General features: G+C 45.4%; 1 protein-coding gene across 1 annotated transcript; it reads left to right on the plus strand.

The window, feature by feature from the left end:
- Positions 1 to 2,472: 2,472 nt before the first annotated feature.
- On the plus strand, positions 2,473 to 19,303 carry ccdc83 (coiled-coil domain containing 83). The gene is made up of 11 exons (XM_031897358.1): positions 2,473 to 2,508; positions 7,069 to 7,225; positions 7,681 to 7,765; positions 10,917 to 11,085; positions 11,613 to 11,780; positions 12,512 to 12,603; positions 14,752 to 14,820; positions 16,372 to 16,493; positions 17,828 to 17,916; positions 18,406 to 18,524; positions 18,825 to 19,303. Exons 2-11 carry the CDS (start codon positions 7,134 to 7,136, stop codon positions 18,999 to 19,001), a joined length of 1,182 nt encoding a protein of 393 aa, XP_031753218.1. The 5' UTR covers positions 2,473 to 2,508; positions 7,069 to 7,133; the 3' UTR covers positions 19,002 to 19,303.
- The last annotated feature ends 364 nt before the right edge of the window (positions 19,304 to 19,667 follow it).

The following is a 19,667-nucleotide window of genomic DNA, read 5'->3' on the forward strand; positions in this document are numbered from 1 at the left end:
GGATAGGGACCTTAGACTGTAAGCTCACTGGGGCAGGGACTGATGGGAATGTGATAGGGACCTTAGATTGTAAGCTCACTGGGGCAGGGGCTGATGGGAATGTGATAGGGACCTTAGATTGTAAGCTCTTTGGGGCAGAGATACCATGTCAGCTGTGTATTGAAACTGCTAAACTTATGTGTTTCCACCTTGAAAAGCACTTGTGCTGCTATATAAATAAACAAAGAAGCAGCTGCATGGCCAGTAGGAGGTGTAATCACAGCGCCCCCTAGGGGTAGAATGTAGGAGTTTCCTAGATTTGTTATAAAATAATATGTTAAAAATGTGAGACTATCCTGACACTTACACAGCTTTTGTACAGTGTTTCTGCATTGCAGGTCAGGAACCCAAACTGCCCTTAGGTGCTGCTATCACTGACCCAGCATTTTTGACAGATACTTGACAGCCTTGTGCCTTTATATGGGAACCCCTCAGTGACTGCTAATATCCTTATCATTTACAGTAGGGGGTACATTATCCCTTATAATACATGAGTGATACTCAGAGTTCCCTGTATAACTCAGCCTGCAGCCTTGTGCCTTTATATGGGGGGCACAGAACCCCTCAGTGACTGCTAATATCCTTATCATTTACAGTAGGGGGTACATTATCCCTTATAATACATGAGTGATACTCAGAGTTCCCTGTATAACTCAGCCTGCAGCCTTGTGCCTTTATATGGGGGGCACAGAACCCCTCAGTGACTGCTAATATCCTTATCATTTACAGTAGGGGGTACATTATCCCTTATAATACATGAGTGATACTCAGAGTTCCCTGTATAACTCAGCCTGCAGCCTTGTGCCTTTATATGGGCACAGAACCCCTCAGTGACTGCTAATATCCTTATCATTTACAGTAGGGGGTACATTATCCCTTATAATACATGAGTGATACTCAAGAGTTCCCTGTATAACTCAGCCTGCAGCCTTGTGCCTTTATATGGGCACAGAACCCCTCAGTGACTGCTAATATCCTTATCATTTACAGTAGGGGGTACATTATCCCTTATATACATGAGTGATACTCAGAGTTCCCTGTATAACTCAGCCTGCAGCCTTGTGCCTTTATATGGGTACAGAACCCCTCAGTGACTGCTAATATCCTTATCATTTACAGTAGGGGGTACATTATCCCTTATAATACATGAGTGATACTCAGAGTTCCCTGTATAACTCAGCCTGCAGCCTTGTGCCTTTATATGGGCACAGAACCCCTCAGTGACTGCTAATATCCTTATCATTTACAGTAGGGGGTACAGTATCCCTTATAATACATGAGTGATACTCAGAGTTCCCTGTATAACTCAGCCTGCAGCCTTGTGCCTTTATATGGGCACAGAACCCCTCAGTGACTGCTAATATCCTTATCATTTACAGTAGGGGGTACATTATCCCTTATAATACATGAGTGATACTCAGAGTTCCCTGTATAACTCAGCCTGCAGCCTTGTGCCTTTATATGGGCACAGAACCCCTCAGTGACTGCTAATATCCTTATCATTTACAGTAGGGGGTACATTATCCCTTATAATACATGAGTGATACTCAGAGTTCCCTGTATAACTCAGCCTGCAGCCTTGTGCCTTTATATGGGCACAGAACCCCTCAGTGACTGCTAATATCCTTATCATTTACAGTAGGGGGTACATTATCCCTTATAATACATGAGTGATACTCAGAGTTCCCTGTATAACTCAGCCTGCAGACTGACAGAGAATTACACAGGAGAGTTGATGCTTTTGTTTCATGGGGTACTTTTTATTTCTAAATGACACTGCTAACCTATTGTTTCTCCTACTCCCATGTAACTGGATGAGTCCCAAGCCGGACTTGGATTTCTTACTATTGAGTGCTATTCTGATACCTACTGGGAGCTGCTATCTTGCTCCCTTCCCATTGTTCTGCTGATCGGCTGCTGGGGGTGAGGGGGGGGGGATATCACTCCAACTTGCAGCGCAGCAGTAAAGTGTGATTGAAGTTTATCGGAGCAGTGTTAGTTGCACCTATAACTCCAGGACTAAAGCCTACAAGCCCCCTGTTAATCTTGGAGCAGCCCCAAATATAAGAGCACTAAAGGGGAGGGGCTTAATGAAAAGTAAATCGTATAGCGGCCAATAGTGTGTATGTCTAATTCTATTCATTCATGTCACGGTTTGCATTCCTATGCTGGTTACAGATAAGAAACAATATATGGCATTATTCTGATTATTACTGTAATAATAACTGACAACATTCTATTACTGTAATGTAGATATATATTAGCAAAGGCGATAATTTGCTGTCATACCTAAAGTAACGTTATACTGAGGGTGACCAGCAGGTGTCGCTGTGTAACCGAAGGAGATTAAGGCTGCCGGGTTTGTGGCTGCAGACCAGTCCCTGGGGGCGTTGCCGTTGCCAGGGTAACAGACGGACGTTGTGATTCGCAGTGATTGTTTGCGAGAGAGCGGAGGGGCCGCAGAGCACGGTGGGTAAATATCCTCATACCTGTTTATTCTCTGTCGGTTTCCGGGATTTCTGATAAAAAAAATGATTTTGCTGACTATTTTTGTTACTTTGCGCACTGGTTCTTCCTGGAGTTTCAATGGATTCTCTACTTTGCCTCCAGAGATAGGGAGGAACCATTAACAGGGTGGGGAGGGGGGCAGACTATGGCAGCTAGGGGTAACTATGGGGGTAACTCCTAGATACACCACTGATAAAGGCAGAGTTTAGAATATAATTAAACCCCATTGGTTTCTGTAGCACCATCATATTAAAGGGGAACTTGACTATTACATGTTTAACTTACATGTCACATGTTGTACATTAGATATGTTGTGCTCAAACACTACCACTAGGGGGAGCTGTGCCCTAATGCAACATCTGTGCATCACCTCTCTATCTCTGGTTACAAAGCAGGGGGTCCGATATATGAAGGGGCTTGCAGTGTGTAAAGTCTGATAGGAGCCGTATAGCGTAATTAGCACTGAATTACTCAGGGCTGGGCCAACAGGTTCTGGCAGCCAAGGCATCTGGGTCATCAGGTTGTTTAAGGGAAACACTATGGCACCTCCTACCCATATGTATAAATACAAATATACAGAGAGGGAATGTTCTGGGCACACAATAAGCTGTACCCCCATACTGTACTGTCTAAGGGAAACACTATGGCACCCCCTACCCATATGTATAAATACAAATATACAGAGAAGGAATGTTCTGGGCACACAATAAGCTGTACCCCCATACTGTACTGTCTAAGGGAAACACTATGGCACCCCCTACCCATATGTATAAATACAAATATACAGAGAGGGAATGTTCTGGGCACACAAGCTGTACCCCATACTGTACTGTCTAAGGGAAACACTATGGCACCCCCTACCCATATGTATAAATACAAATATACAGAGAAGGAATGTTCTGGGCACACAAGCTGTACCCCCATACTGTACTGTCTAAGGGAAACACTATGGCGCCCCCTACCCATATGTATAAATACAAATATACAGAGAAGGAATGTTCTGGGCACACAATAAGCTGTACCCCCATACTGTACTGTCTAAGGGAAACACTATGGCACCCCCTACCCATATGTATAAATACAAATATACAGAGAAGGAATGTTCTGGGCACACAATAAGCTGTACCCCCATACTGTACTGTCTAAGGGAAACACTATGGCACTTCCTACCCATATGTATAAATACAAATATACAGAGAAGGAATGCTCTGGGCACACAATAAGCTGTACCCCCATACTGTACTGTCTAAGGGAAACACTATGGCACTTCCTACCCATATGTATAAATACAAATATACAGAGAAGGAATGCTCTGGGCACACAATAAGCTGTACCCCCATACTGTACTGTCTAAGGGAAACACTATGGCACCCCCTACCCATATGTATAAATACAAATATACAGAGAAGGAATGTTCTGGGCACACAAGCTGTACCCCCATACTGTACTGTCTAAGGGAAACACTATGGCACCTCCTACCCATATGTATAAATACAAATATACAGAGAAGGAATGTTATGGGCACACAAGCTGTACCCCCATACTGTACTGTCTAAGGGAAACACTATGGCACCCCCTACCCATATGTATAAATAAAAATATACAGAAAAGGAATGTTCTGGGCACACAATAAGCTGTACCCCCATACTGTACTGTCTAAGGGAAACACTATGGCACCCCTTACCCATATGTATAAATACAAATATACAGAGAAGGAATGTTCTGGGCACACAATAAGCTGTACCCCCATACTGTACTGTCTAAGGGAAACACTATGGCACCCCCTACCCATATGTATAAATACAAATATACAGAGAAGGAATGTTCTGGGCACACAATAAGCTGTACCCCCATACTGTACTGTCTAAGGGAAACACTATGGCACCTCCTACCCATATGTATAAATACAAATATACAGAGAAGGAATGTTCTGGGCACACAATAAGATAAGATACAAATCCTTGTTATAAATAAGGCTTGTGTCCCCTCTATATACACTGTGTAGAGATCCAGATGCTCAGAGTAGAACTATGGATCATTCATTCCCTTTGCAGCGCTTTATCCAATCTGACAGGGACGCTGACTTTCCCGCGCAGATCCATTCGCTCATCCTGAGACTGCCTGTGTTCTGAGCCCAGCGCCAATGAAAAGCCCCATTGAACCAGCAGTTCCCCCAGTTGAATGTCAGACCTCCTGTAATGGAGCAGCAGTGGGAACGGCAGGAACAAGAGTCCCATGTATTTCTATTGGCATCACATTGGGGGGGAAATGACTTCTCTTCCTGTCGGCTCAGCTGCTCCCCCCACTCCCACGGAGCTGCCAAACTGCACAGACTTTTATTTGCTTTCATTAAACGATTTTCTTTCCTTGCAGTGTCCTTCATATATTGGGCTGAAACCCACTGACAGTCCTCATAGAAATCATCAGCCTTATACATAACCAGCTGTAATGGCCGGGTACCAGTGTCTAGCTAGGAAGCAATCATAAAGTAAATAATATCTCCCTGTGAGGTTTAGGCTATCTTAGCCATAAAGCAGGGCAGGACTGCTGCTTACAATGGGGGGATCAGATAGGATCTGTGCCACTGTGACAGAATGCTCTGTTATACAGATAGCTAGAATCTCAGCCATAAAGCAGGGCAGGACTGCTGCTTACAATGGGGGGGATCAGATAGGATCTGTGCCACTGTGACAGAATGCTCTGTTATACAGATAGCTAGAATCTCAGCCATAAAGCAGGGCAGGACTGCTGCTTACAATGGGGGGGATCAGATAGGATCTGTGCCACTGTGACAGAATGCTCTGTTATACAGATAGCTAGAATCTCAGCCATAAAGCAGAGCAGGACTGCTGCTTACAGTGGGGGGGATCAGATAGGATCTGTGCCACTGTGACAGAATGCTCTGTTATACAGATAGCTAGAATCTCAGCCATAAAGCAGGGCAGGACTGCTGCTTACAATGGGGGGGGATCAGATAGGATCTGTGCCACTGTGACAGAATGCTCTGTTATACAGATAGCTAGAATCTCAGCCATAAAGCAGAGCAGGACTGCTGCTTACAGTGGGGGGGATCAGATAGGATCTGTGCCACTGTGACAGAATGCTCTGTTATACAGATAGCTAGAATCTCAGCCATAAAGCAGGGCAGGACTGCTGCTTACAATGGGGGGGATCAGATAGGATCTGTGCCACTGTGACAGAATGCTCTGTTATACAGATAGCTAGAATCTCAGCCATAAAGCAGGGCAGGACTGCTGCTTACAATGGGGGGATCAGATAGGATCTGTGCCACTGTGACAGAATGCTCTGTTATACAGATAGCTAGAATCTCAGCCATAAAGCAGGGCAGGACTGCTGCTTACAATGGGGGGATCAGATAGGATCTGTGCCACTGTGACAGAATGCTCTGTTATACAGATAGCTAGAATCTCAGCCATAAAGCAGGGCAGGACTGCTGCTTACAATGGGGGGGGGTCAGATAGGATCTGTGCCACTGTGACAGAATGCTCTGTTATACAGATAGCTAGAATCTCAGCCATAAAGCAGGGCAGGACTGCTGCTTACAATGGGGGGATCAGATAGGATCTGTGCCACTGTGACAGAATGCTCTGTTATACAGATAGCTAGAATCTCAGCCATAAAGCAGGGCAGGACTGCTGCTTACAATGGGGGGATCAGATAGGATCTGTGCCACTGTGACAGAATGCTCTGTTATACAGATAGCTAGAATCTCAGCCATAAAGCAGGGCAGGACTGCTGCTTACAATGGGGGGATCAGATAGGATCTGTGCCACTGTGACAGAATGCTCTGTTATACAGATAGCTAGAATCTCAGCCATAAAGCAGGGCAGGACTGCTGCTTACAATGGGGGGGGAGGGGGGGGATCAGATAGGATCTGTGCCACTGTGACAGAATGCTCTGTTATACAGATAGCTAGAATCTCAGCCATAAAGCAGGGCAGGACTGCTGCTTACAATGGGGGGGATCAGATAGGATCTGTGCCACTGTGACAGAATGCTCTGTTATACAGATAGCTAGAATCTCAGCCATAAAGCAGGGCAGGACTGCTGCTTACAATGGGGGGATCAGATAGGATCTGTGCCACTGTGACAGAATGCTCTGTTATAAAGATAGCTAGAATCTCAGCCATAAAGCAGGGCAGGACTGCTGCTTACAATGGGGGGGGGGGATCAGATAGGATCTGTGCCACTGTGACAGAATGCTCTGTTATACAGATAGCTAGAATCTCAGCCATAAAGCAGGGCAGGACTGCTGCTTACAATGGGGGGATCAGATAGGATCTGTGCCACTGTGACAGAATGCTCTGTTATACAGATAGCTAGAATCTCAGCCATAAAGCAGGGCAGAACTGCTGTAGTTTTTCCAGAAAAGAAGCAATTATCTTCCCTCTGGCTGGAATTGAACCTAGGGCCTCAGAACTGCAAGGCAACCCTACTAACCACTGGGACAGTGTTCTACTAAGAAATTTCGGAATTGCTTAGAATGTCATTTTCTTTCAGTAGAAGTAGAAGATAAGAAATACGTGACTGATTTTGGATACAGTTGTTGCAGTTGCTGTGCCCAGATGGGGAAGAAAGGGAAGAAGAAAAAGAACGGGGGGCCGAGCGCCACGGGAGAAAAGAAAATGACCTTTGCTGAAGCTCTCCTAGCTTACCAGTAAGTGCCCCAAGTTATGAGCCAATCAGATTGCTTCTTATTAATGGCTCCTCCACAAGCCTGTATAATTTGCCTCGCAGCAGGGAGGTACGGAGGTGTTCCGTCTCTGAGGTATAGACATTTAATTCAAACAATAAATGGATTCTGCATTCCCCCACTAGGTGGAGCAGTTCAAGTAAAACAAAGTCCTTGATATATGGCAATGCTGCAAAGGCTGCAGACATCGATGAAACCAGCATTCCTCCCCAGACACACTACTATACCCCAGAGCAGATTGCCCCCATAGTCTAAAGGTCTGAATATGACCTAAAGGAGTCTATGACAGGGGGATGTAGATAAGCGAGATCTAGCTGCTGTGATTACAGACAGGCTACTGCCCACAGGCAAGAAGTGCAGGATTATGGGATTGGGACACTGTATGGCCCTTATGGGATGTGCTCTGAATCTCTTCCCAGGATCGAGAAGAGGGAAAGCGCCATAGAGGAACTTAGGGCGGAGCTAAAGCAAATAGAAGATAAGAATGCGAGATATAAGGAACGTGTAAGTATGTTATTTATCTCTTTCATTAACTGCCCCAAAATGAGCAATAGGGTAAGTAGTATAAACCATATACAGGTATTGGACCCCTTATCCGGAAACCCATTATCCAGAAAGTACAGAATTACGGAAAGGCCATCTCCCATAGATTGATCACAACTAAGATATAATTACCCCTTATTGGGGGCAGAACAGCCCTATTGGGTTTATTTAATGGTTAAATGATTCCCTTTTCTCTGTAATAATAAAACAGTACCTGTACTTGATCCCAACTAAGATATAATTACCCCTTATTGGGGACAGAACAGCCCTATTGGGTTTATTTAATGGTTAAATGATTCCCTTTTCTCTGTAATAATAAAACAGTACCTGTACTTGATCCCAACTAAGATATAATTACCCCTTATTGGGGCAGAACAGCCCTATTGGGTTTATTTAATGGTTAAATGATTCCCTTTTCTCTGTAATAATAAAACAGTACCTGTACTTGATCCCAACTAAGATATAATTACCCCTTATTGGGGCAGAACAGCCCTATTGGGTTTATTTAATGGTTAAATGATTCCCTTTTCTCTGTAATAATAAAACAGTACCTGTACTTGATCCCAACTAAGATATAATTACCCCTTATTGGGGCAGAACAGCCCTATTGGGTTTATTTAATGGTTAAATGATTCCCTTTTCTCTGTAATAATAAAACAGTACCTGTACTTGATCCCAACTAAGATATAATTACCCCTTATTGGGGCAGAACAGTCCTATTGGGTTTATTTCATGGTTAAATGATTCCCTTTTCTCTGTAATAATAAAACAGTACCTGTACTTGATCCCAACTAAGATATAATTACCCCTTATTGGGGCAGAACAGCCCTATTGGGTTTATTTAATGGTTAAATGATTCCCTTTTTTCTGTAATAATAAAACAGTACCTGTACTTGATCCCAACTAAGATATAATTACCCCTTATTGGGGGCAGAACAGCCCTATTGGGTTTATTTAATGGTTAAATGATTCCCTTTTTTCTGTAATAATAAAACAGTACCTGTACTTGATCCCAACTAAGATATAATTACCCCTTATTGGGGGCAGAACAGCCCTATTGGGTTTATTTAATGGTTAAATGATTCCCTTTTCTCTGTAATAATAAAACAGTACCTGTACTTGATCCCAACTAAGATATAATTACCCCTTATTGGGGCAGAACTGCCCTATTGGATCTAATTACTGTTTAAGTACTTTTTCAAGTAGACTTAAGGTAGGAGATCCAAATTATGGAAAGACCCCTTATCTGGAATACTCCAGGTCCCAAGCATTCTGGATACCGGGTCCCATACCTGTATATATAAGGGCCGCTATAAGAGTGTATAATTAGATATGTGCCATTACTGTATAATTAAATGCAAGTGAACGGAAGATCAAACCCACCCAGTAACGAGGGATATCTGCCCTTTCCGCTACAGGGAGGATATTAATATGTAAGTGACCTTCATAATAAAGATGATTCCAGCAGAAACAGCCCAATTAATCCCATAGCAGTATCCGTGGCCGCTGGATCCCGCCCCAAGTAGGGCAATTAGGCACAGGTTTTTAATTAGCGATGGATTGGGATCAGAATAAAGGGTAAATGAGCTGAGATAGAATAAAAAATAGAAGGAAACAGGCTCTGCCCCCCCCCCCCCATTATGGATCTTCTTCCTTCCCGGCTGCATAGGGTTATGGGGACAGGGCGGCAGCCTCGTTAGATCTGGCAGTTATTTGCCTTACGGATACTTCCTAATGTGGCACTTTGGCTGCTAAAGGAATGTGACTCCTGGGGGGGGGGGGCAATGGGTATTAATTAATTCCCCGCCGTGGGTTCTTTCCCTTTAGTCTATTTCATGCTGTACATACAAGGCGGAAGGATTCATAGCATGCAAAGGGTTAAAGGGATGTATTTCTCTTTTAGGGCTCATTTACTAACAGCGGTAGGAACTGAACAGGTTCCGTGTTCATTAGCAATTAGTTTTGCTCGTTATACAAGTTGAAAATGAGAGTAAACAATTTGATTGGTTGCTTTAAGTAACTGTACAGGCTATGAGCAAACTTAGGGGGCTGTTCCTGCTGAATTGTGCTTAGTACAGGGGAATCCCTATGTGCCATAGTTTTATGGTATCTCTCTGTACAGGCTATGAGCAAACTTAGGGGGCTGTTCCTGCTGAATTGTGCTTAGTACAGGGGAATCCCTATGTGCCATAGTTTTATGGTATCTCTCTGTACAGGCTATGAGCAAACTTAGGGGGCTGTTCCTGCTGAATTGTGCTTAGTACAGGGGAATCCCTATGTGCCATAGTTTTATGGTATCTCTCTGTACAGGCTATGAGCAAACTTAGGGGGCTGTTCCTGCTGAATTGTGCTTAGTACAGGGGAATCCCTATGTGCCATAGTTTTATGGTATCTCTCTGTACAGGCTATGAGCAAACTTAGGGGGCTGTTCCTGCTGAATTGTGCTTAGTACAGGGGAATCCCTATGTGCCATAGTTTTATGGTATCTCTCTGTACAGGCTATGAGCAAACTTAGGGGGCTGTTCCTGCTGAATTGTGTTTAGTACAGGGGAATCCCTATGTGCCATAGTTTTATGGTATCTCTCTGTACAGGCTATGAGCAAACTTAGGGGGCTGTTCCTGCTGAATTGTGCTTAGTACAGGGGAATCCCTATGTGCCATAGTTTTATGGGATCTCTCTGTACAGGCTATGAGCAAACTTAGGGGGCTGTTCCTGCTGAATTGTGCTTAGTAACAGGGGAATCCCTATGTGCCATAGTTTTATGGTATCTCTCTGTACAGGCTATGAGCAAACTTAGGGGGCTGTTCCTGCTGAATTGTGCTTAGTACAGGGGAATCCCTATGTGCCATAGTTTTATGGTATCTCTCTGTACAGGCTATGAGCAAACTTAGGGGGCTGTTCCTGCTGAATTGTGCTTAGTACAGGGGAATCCCTATGTGCCATAGTTTTATGGTATCTCTCTGTACAGGCTATGAGCAAACTTAGGGGGCTGTTCCTGCTGAATTGTGCTGTCTCCTGCTGCTGGGGCCCCGATATTTCTGGAGTACAACTCCCAGCATTCCCTGCCAGCCAGGGCCGTTGAAGCTCTATTCTCACCCTTGATCAATACAGAACGAGCGTCTGAAAGAGGAGCAGATGGGTCACGTGAAGACTCTGCTAAGCGAGGCCAAGGCGCTGGAGAAGGATATGGCCAATAAGGAGGAGATCAGCAGGGAGCAAGTGGACGCGGCTCTCGGGGAGAAGTGGGTGCTCTGCCGGCAGAAGGAACGACTCCTCCAGGGTATTTATAGTGATAGAGTCGTCCTGGGAATAGATGTCTTACTGCTTTGCACTTCATTTCCTGGTCTCTACTTCCTTTCCAGCACAAACAGCAGTTCAGTCTTGCTTTACGGCAGGAATTCTAGATCTGTATTGGAAAGCAGAGCCGGTGCCCCACTAGACAAGGGAAAATCTTATAACCTGAACAGCTCATTAACACTAACGACATGCACGAGGCTAATGAATCTGCTAATATACAGGCTGAGATGGGGGCCAACAGGGCCAGACTTGTAAGGAGCCAAGATGGCCGCTTCCCTGAGAAACAATGGAGCAACAGCCAGATCAGGAGAGGCAATATCCTTTGTGGCCCAAACACTGACATGGGGACCCGGCTGCTGCACCACCTGATACGACCCCAGACCAATGTGTTTAATCACTAAGGCCTCATAGGGACAAAGTGGGTTCTGTTTGGATCAGCTAGAACCTAGGTAGGAACTTTAGGTGTTTCCATTAATTTGTCCCCCTGTCTATAACCCTTGCGCCTTGCAGAGATTGCCTCAAGGATAAACCAGCTGGAGAAGGTGATTGGGGAGAGCGAGGCCGAGAGGGATTATTGGGCCGAGTACCAGAACCTCGGGAGCAAGGAACACGCCAAACAGATTTCTCTCCTGGAAGCGGAAAGAACCGACATGAAGCAGAGCTGCAATGAGATCAATGGTCAGTGTGCTGGGAAAGCGGGTCTGTGTGGGTTCTGGGCCAGCGCCCCCTAGTGTTGCTATAGAAGCTGCCAAAAAACATCATTATAGATGCAAGAAAATTCACCAATGAGAATTCTAATAAAAAACCTCATTATAAATGCAAAAGAATTGACCAATGAGAACACGGATTCACAGCATCTTGCTGGTACCTTACATATAGAGATTATGATGTCATTTCCCGTCATTATATGGCACAGGAATCAGACATGGGGATAAAGTGACAGACTTGTTCAGTGCTGGGAAACTGTGCTTATTGCTCCCAACTCCAGAGAACAGGGAGCCGGATCAGCTGGGATTCTCATTGGAGGAATGTTCGCATTTTAAAGCAGTCATTGGCTGTGGAGATTTGGGGGAAAATGTTATTGTTTAATATAGCTTTAATAATACACCCCTGATATTTCTGGACTACAGCTCCCAGCATGCCTCAGCCTTGCTCCTACATCAGGTGGCAGAACTTTGTATCCACTAAAATGGGGATGGGCAGCCATTCTGCCACTCCCAGAATCCCCTGCTGCACATGTTCTTCATGCCACAGGAGAACTGAATGCCAGTCCTTAGCATGGCAGCCATGATGGGTTAGGTATATTATTATATATATTATATTTAGCCTCAGGGTGAAGCATTGCATTATGGGTAACGGGTTAAGGCAGAAGAACCGGCCGCTCATTTCTCTCGTTGTTCCTAAAACAGGGTATTTCAGCAAAAACCTGGAGATGGCGAAACTGCAAATTGGGAAAGAAACGGAGAGGCTGATAGAGCAGACGAAGGATCTAGCCACACAGGTAACGTTCCTATTGGCTGCCAGCCAATCCCTGGGGGCGGGGAGGTCTTTACTGGTGAAGGTTAAAAGGGAAGTTCACCTTTGAGTTAACTTTTAGTATGGTATTGTCAGTGCTTAGCAGATCTTCATTTTTGTTGTTTCTGAATTATTTCCCTTCTTCTTCTGCCTCTTTCCAGCTTTCAAATGGGGTCACTGACCCCGGCAGCCAAACCCTATTGCTCTGTGAGGCTCCAGTTTTGTTGTTATTGTTACTTTTTATTCCTTATATTTCTATTCAGCCCCTCCCCTATTCATATACCCATCTCTCATTGGACTTCTGCCTGCTCGTTAGTCATTTGGACCCTAAACAATTCTGAAAACCTTAGAAAAGGCCCTTAAGTAAAACATACTTCGTTATTAAAATGCCTGTTTTGAAAGCCTGCTCACTGAGTGCCTGTTTGTTGAGTGAGTGCCTGCTCACTGAGTGCCTGTTTGTTGAGTGAGTGCCTGCTCACTGAGTACCTGTTTGTTGAGTGAGTGCCTGCTCACTGAGTACCTGTTTGTTGAGTGAGTGCCTGCTCACTGAGTGCCTGTTTGTTGAGTGAGTGCCTGCTCACTGAGTGCCTGTTTGTTGAGTGAGTGCCTGCTCACTGAGTGCCTGTTTGTTGAGTGAGTGCCTGCTCACTGAGTGCCTGTTTGTTGAGTGAGTGCCTGTTTGTTGAGTGAGTGCCTGCTCACTGAGTGCCTGTTTGTTGAGTGAGTGCCTGCTAACTGAGTGCCTGTTTGTTGAGTGAGTGCCTGCTCACTGAGTGCCTGTTTTTTGAGTGAGTGCCTGCTCACTGAGTGCCTGTTTGTTGAGTGAGTGCCTGCTAACTGAGTGCCTGTTTGTTGAGTGAGTGCCTGCTCACTGAGTGCCTGTTTGTTGAGTGAGTGCCTGCTGAGTGCCTGTTTTTTGAGTGAGTGCCTGCTGAGTGCCTGTTTGTTGAGTGAGTGCCTGCTGAGTGCCTGTTTGTTGAGTGAGTGCCTGCTGACTGCCTGTTTGTTGAGTGAGTGCCTGAGTGCCTGTTTGTTGAGTGAGTGCCTGCTGAGTGCCTGCTGAGTGCCTGTTTGTTGAGTGAGTGCCTGCTCACTGAGTGCCTGTTTGTTGAGTGAGTGCCTGCTCACTGAGTGCCTGTTTGTTGAGTGAGTGCCTGCTCACTGAGTGCCTGTTTGTTGACTGAGTGCCTGTTTGTTGACTGAGTGCCTGTTTGTTGAGTGAGTGCCTGTTTGTTGAGTGAGTGCCTGCTCACTGAGTGCCTGTTTGTTGAGTGAGTGCCTGCTCACTGAGTGCCTGTTTGTTGACTGAGTGCCTGCTCACTGAGTGCCTGTTTGTTGAGTGAGTGCCTGCTCACTGAGTGCCTGTTTGTTGAGTGAGTGCCTGCTCACTGAGTGCCTGTTTGTTGACTGAGTGCCTGCTCACTGAGTGCCTGTTGAGTGAGTGCCTGCTCACTGAGTGCCTGTTTGTTGAGTGAGTGCCTGCTCACTGAGTGCCTGTTTGTTGAGTGAGTGCCTGCTCACTGAGTGCCTGTTTGTTGAGTGAGTGCCTGCTCACTGAGTGCCTGTTTGTTGAGTGAGTGCCTGCTCACTGAGTGCCTGTTTGTTGAGTGAGTGCCTGCTCACTGAGTGCCTGTTTGTTGAGTGAGTGCCTGCTCACTGAGTGCCTGTTTGTTGAGTGAGTGCCTGCTCACTGAGTGCCTGTTTGTTGAGTGAGTGCCTGCTCACTGAGTGCCTGTTTGTTGAGTGAGTGCTTGCTTGCTGAGTGCCTGCTCTGCATCTACATAGTTTCATTTGGACCCTAGCAACCATATAGCTGCTACAATTCCAAAGTGGCGAGTTGGTGAATATAAAGCAAATAATTCAGGTACCACAAATAAAAAAAAAAAAAATGACCAATTGCAAGAATATCAGTCTTTACATCATAATAACAGTTAATGTAAAGGCAAACAAGCCCTATAAATCATGTCTGGCATTTACAGACTGGCTAATGGGGTTAGTTTCCCTTTAATTTGCTGACAAGATGCTCACAATGCCCCCCCCCCCCCCCCCCCCCCCCCAGAAAAATGTCGGTTCTGCCTGTGCCCCGGCCAACGTGTATATAAATAGCCTTTTTATTTCCCCTTTAATTTCCCAGAATGCAGTTAAAGACATGGACGAGGAGAGCCGGAAAGAGATCAGTGAAAACGACTGGTTAAAGAGAGAGGTTGGTGCCAGTTTTGCCGCTCACACATTTGCCCCCCCGGGGGGGAGATTCCCTGCCCATTCCTTGTGGCGCCGTACAGAGCTGCTTAGTGAGCGGGCGGCCAACATGGAACTGAAAATAACTGACTAAAGGGAAAATTACATCTTTACTCAGTGAATTTATTTTCAGGAAAGAACATTATGCAGAGAATCTGGCGCCGGGGCTGTGGGCACAACCAGCATACACCCTGCCCCCTCCTGTACCCGCGCCATTAATGTAACGGTGCCCACACATCTGGTTTGGGAGGCAGTGCTTCATGGGAGCTGTGGTTAAACCATAGTGCCCCCGAGCAATGTTATAAACTGTAAGCAGCAGTCCTGCCCTGCTTTATGGCTGAGATTCTAGCTATCTGTATAACAGAGCATTCTGTCACAGTGGCACAGATCCTATCTGATCCCCCCATTGTAAGCAGCAGTCCTGCCCTGCTTTATGGCTGAGATTCTAGCTATCTGTATAACAGAGCATTCTGTCACAGTGGCACAGATCCTATCTGATCCCCCCATTGTAAGCAGCAGTCCTGCCCTGCTTTATGGCTGAGATTCTAGCTATCTGTATAACAGAGCATTCTGTCACAGTGGCACAGATCCTATCTGATCCCCTCATTGTAAGCAGCAGTCCTGCCCTGCTTTATGGCTGAGATTCTAGCTATCTGTATAACAGAGCATTCTGTCACAGTGGCACAGATCCTATCTGATCCCCCCCATTGTAAGCAGCAGTCCTGGCCTGCTTTATGGCTGAGATTCTAGCTATCTGTATAACAGAGCATTCTGTCACAGTGGCACAGATCCTATCTGATCCCCCCCATTGTAAGCAGCAGTCCTGCCCTGCTTTATGGCTGAGATTCTAGCTATCTGTATAACAGAGCATTCTGTCACAGTGGCACAGATCCTATCTGATCCCCCCCCCCCCATTGTAAGCAGCAGTCCTGCCCTGCTTTATGGCTGAGATTCTAGCTATCTGTATAACAGAGCATTCTGTCACAGTGGCACAGATCCTATCTGATCCCCCCATTGTAAGCAGCAGTCCTGCCCTGCTTTATGGCTGAGATTCTAGCTATCTGTATAACAGAGCATTCTGTCACAGTGGCACAGATCCTATCTGATCCCCCCATTGTAAGCAGCAGTCCTGCCCTGCTTTATGGCTGAGATTCTAGCTATCTGTATAACAGAGCATTCTGTCACAGTGGCACAGATCCTATCTGATCCCCCCCATTGTAAGCAGCAGTCCTGCCCTGCTTTATGGCTGAGATTCTAGCTATCTGTATAACAGAGCATTCTGTCACAGTGGCACAGATCCTATCTGATCCCCCCCATTGTAAGCAGCAGTCCTGCCCTGCTTTATGGCTGAGATTCTAGCTATCTGTATAACAGAGCATTCTGATGGAGTGTTAGTAGCTGACACTGAGTAAATGAGCCCATAGTTACCCCGTATCAGTGAGTACAGTACATGCTGGGGGTTCCTGCTCATGTGATGGCGCTATTCTATTGAGCCCTATCTGGATCTGTTCCTCAGGTTGCCATATACAGGAGAGATGTTGATGATATGAAGCAGGCAGTTCATAGGCTGGAACAAGACAATTTGGCGAGTGTAAATCAGCTTTTCGAATCCAGACTAAAGGATCTGAATATATCCAGGTACAGTATGCACCCCAGCCCCGTTAGGCTGTACCCAGAGAATGTATCCCAGCGCCAACTTTATGGTTTCAATGAGGGGAAAAAATCAGCACTCACTGACTGAATAACAGTGTTATAGCAAAACCAAAAGTAAATACAATAAGAAAAATAAAGTCTAAGTCACTAAAATAACATCCATAAATTCCAACAACTAAGGATTGTGCCAAGGGTTCCATGGGGTGCTGCCAGGCTATTAGCAAACTTGGGCTGTTCCTGCTGAATTGTGCTTAGTACAGGGGAATCACTATGCTGCCATAGTTTTATGGTATCTCTCTGTACAGGCTATGGGCAAACTTAGGGGGCTGTTCCTGCTGAATTGTGCTTAGTACAGGGGAATCCCTATGCTGCCATAGTTTTATGGGATCTCTCTGTACAGGCTATGAGCAAACTTAGGGGGCTGTTCCTGCTGAATTGTGCTTAGTACAGGGGAATCCCTATGTGCCATAGTTTTATGGTATCTCTCTGTACAGGCTATGAGCAAACTTAGGGGGCTGTTCCTGCTGAATTGTGCTTAGTACAGGGGAATCCCTATGTGCCATAGTTTTATGTTATCTCTCTGTACAGGCTATGAGCAAACTTAGGGGGCTGTTCCTGCTGAATTGTGCTTAGTACAGGGGAATCCCTATGTGCCATAGTTTTATGGTATCTCTCTGTACAGGCTATGAGCAAACTTAGGGGGCTGTTCCTGCTGAATTGTGCTTAGTACAGGGGAATCCCTATGTGCCATAGTTTTATGGTATCTCTCTGTACAGGCTATGGGCAAACTTAGGGGGCTGTTCCTGCTGAATTGTGCTTAGTACAGGGGAATCCCTATGTGCCATAGTTTTATGGTATCTCTCTGTACAGGCTATGGGCAAACTTAGGGGGCTGTTCCTGCTGAATTGTGCTTAGTACAGGGGAATCCCTATGTGCCATAGTTTTATGGTATCTCTCTGTACAGGCTATGAGCAAACTTAGGGGGCTGTTCCTGCTGAATTGTGCTTAGTACAGGGGAATCCCTATGTGCCATAGCTTTATGGTATCTCTCTGTACAGGCTATGAGCAAACTTAGGGGGCTGTTCCTGCTGAATTGTGCTTAGTACAGGGGAATCCCTATGCTGCCATAGTTTTATGGTATCTCTCTGTACAGGCTATGAGCAAACTTAGGGGGCTGTTCCTGCTGAATTGTGCTTAGTTAAGGGGAATCCCTATGTGCCATAGTTTTATGGGATCTCTCTGTACAGGCTATGGGGGCTGTTCCTGCTGAATTGTGCACATTGAGTACCTATGCTTATATAGCTGTATTTATGTTACAGGAATACATTTCTAACCCAGGTGTTGGGTATGGAAGTTACAAGTGCTGCACCATCAGAACATGATATATCAAAGCCACAGCATGGCACAGGTACCCAGATAATTATATATATCCTGATGTTATTTATTTATAGGGAGAGGCCGGAGTTGTGTGTTACTAACCCTACTGAATATGACCAAACGCAGCCATTAGGATGAGCTTAATTGCCGGCGTCATTAGAATCTGACCAGTCCCAGGATCCACTTTGAACAAAGAGTTCATTTCAGTTACCCTGTATTTTCTCCCCTGCTAAAATGGCAGCCAGCCCTTCCCTGAATCTGTCTAATGTATCTGCCAGCACCACTGATTCATGGGGGAATCCCAACTTCTGGCCTCTCACTGTAAAAGCCCATTTAATGCATGTAATCCTGAAGCGTTCCCCTGGCATGTTCTAGTCTGGAAGGATCAAAGGATTCATTGTTTAGTCCCTTTATACATATTGATCTCCCCCCCCCCCCCCCATTCCATGCAGTGGCTAATACATTTATACTGTTTAGTCGATATATAGACAGAGTGCATCATGGGTGTATCTTGCTTTAGAGTCCAGGAGCCCCACTCTGGCCCCTATTGAGAAAAAACTGACCTATCAGAAGCCTCCGTTAGACGCTGACCCCACAAGCCAATGTGACCATCTCTATGAAGATGAAAAGGACTTTCAGGTAAAGGAATAGAGGCCCCAACATACAAACAGAAGCTGTTACTAGATATCTGCACCTTATTACTGGGGGCAACACTGTAGCCCAATGTATTTACATCTGAAACAAAGGTTATTGTTTAGTGTAGCAACACTTATTATTAAATAGATACATACTGTTCATAGATACATCTAATCCAATCCAGTCTGCCTATCTGTATAGCAGGAATATGGCTTGGCCAATAGTAAAAGCATCTCCCTGCATAATAAGTAAGAGAAGAAAATGGTATTAACGGTGAATAATGTGCTTTTGTCCATGTTTAAGCAATACTTACAGCTGGGCCCGCTGGAGCTGAAGCGGTTGCGCCTGGAGGGGCAGGTGATGCCTATACACCAGGAGGGGGCAGAAGCCACGAGCCAAGCACCCCTGGGTGATCCAGTCGCTCACAAGAGACACAAATGGCCGGTAACCCCAACAAAGATGAGATCTACATTGGCATAGCCAAGAGACTGTGTAGGATAAAGGTTCCGTTGGGTTGGGCCGTATTAGCGAATGCGCCAGTCTGTACGGAGATATTCCAGAAAGTGACAGACAATTCCAAGCATTACGTGGGGCTCTGGATTGGAGAGGGGGAGATGGAAAAACAAATATGGAGAAGGCAAACCCAAGTACTGGCTAAAGTGATGGAGGAGGGAGGGGCAGAAAGGAGGGCAAAAGCGTGGAAAGGCCAATAAATATTATTGTAGAGGGGCCCTGAAAAGAAACATACGCATTTTAAATAAAAACATGAATTACTTCTTCGAGCCAGGCTATTTTGTGTTTGCTTTGGGCCAATGACTGGAAATAGGCAGAAAGGAAGATAATAATGCAAAGAATGAAGCCCAATTGAGAAGGTTGTTCAGAATAAGTCCACTTATAGCAACATAAACGTTAAGGTGAACATCCCCTGTAAAATCTGCTTCACCTTTAGGATATTACACTGTACAGTATGGGGGAATAGGGGTATCGGAATAGGGGTATCGGAATAGGGGTATCGTAGACCCAGAACGTTCCTGTTCAGAGGGTGGAAATGCAAACAGAGGAGAAATACCATTAGGCAGGATTGTGCTTTCATCCCGAGTCATTGGCCCTCCTGTGAGAGAGAATTAGTAGCTTTACCGGGCACTT

Source organism: Xenopus tropicalis, chromosome 2 (genome assembly GCF_000004195.4).
Source record: "Xenopus tropicalis strain Nigerian chromosome 2, UCB_Xtro_10.0, whole genome shotgun sequence".
NCBI classification, from domain to species: domain Eukaryota; kingdom Metazoa; phylum Chordata; class Amphibia; order Anura; family Pipidae; genus Xenopus; species Xenopus tropicalis.

Excerpts from the sequence above, each read along its gene's own strand:
- ccdc83 (XM_031897358.1), top strand. The coding sequence starts at position 7,134 with ATGGGGAAGAAAGGGAAGAAGAAAAAGAACGGGGGGCCGAGCGCCACG. Across the intron at positions 16,494-17,827 it reads AAGGATCTGAATATATCCAG|GAATACATTTCTAACCCAGG; the intron begins GTACAGTATGCA and ends TTTATGTTACAG. Across the intron at positions 17,917-18,405 it reads AAAGCCACAGCATGGCACAG|AGTCCAGGAGCCCCACTCTG; the intron begins GTACCCAGATAA and ends ATCTTGCTTTAG.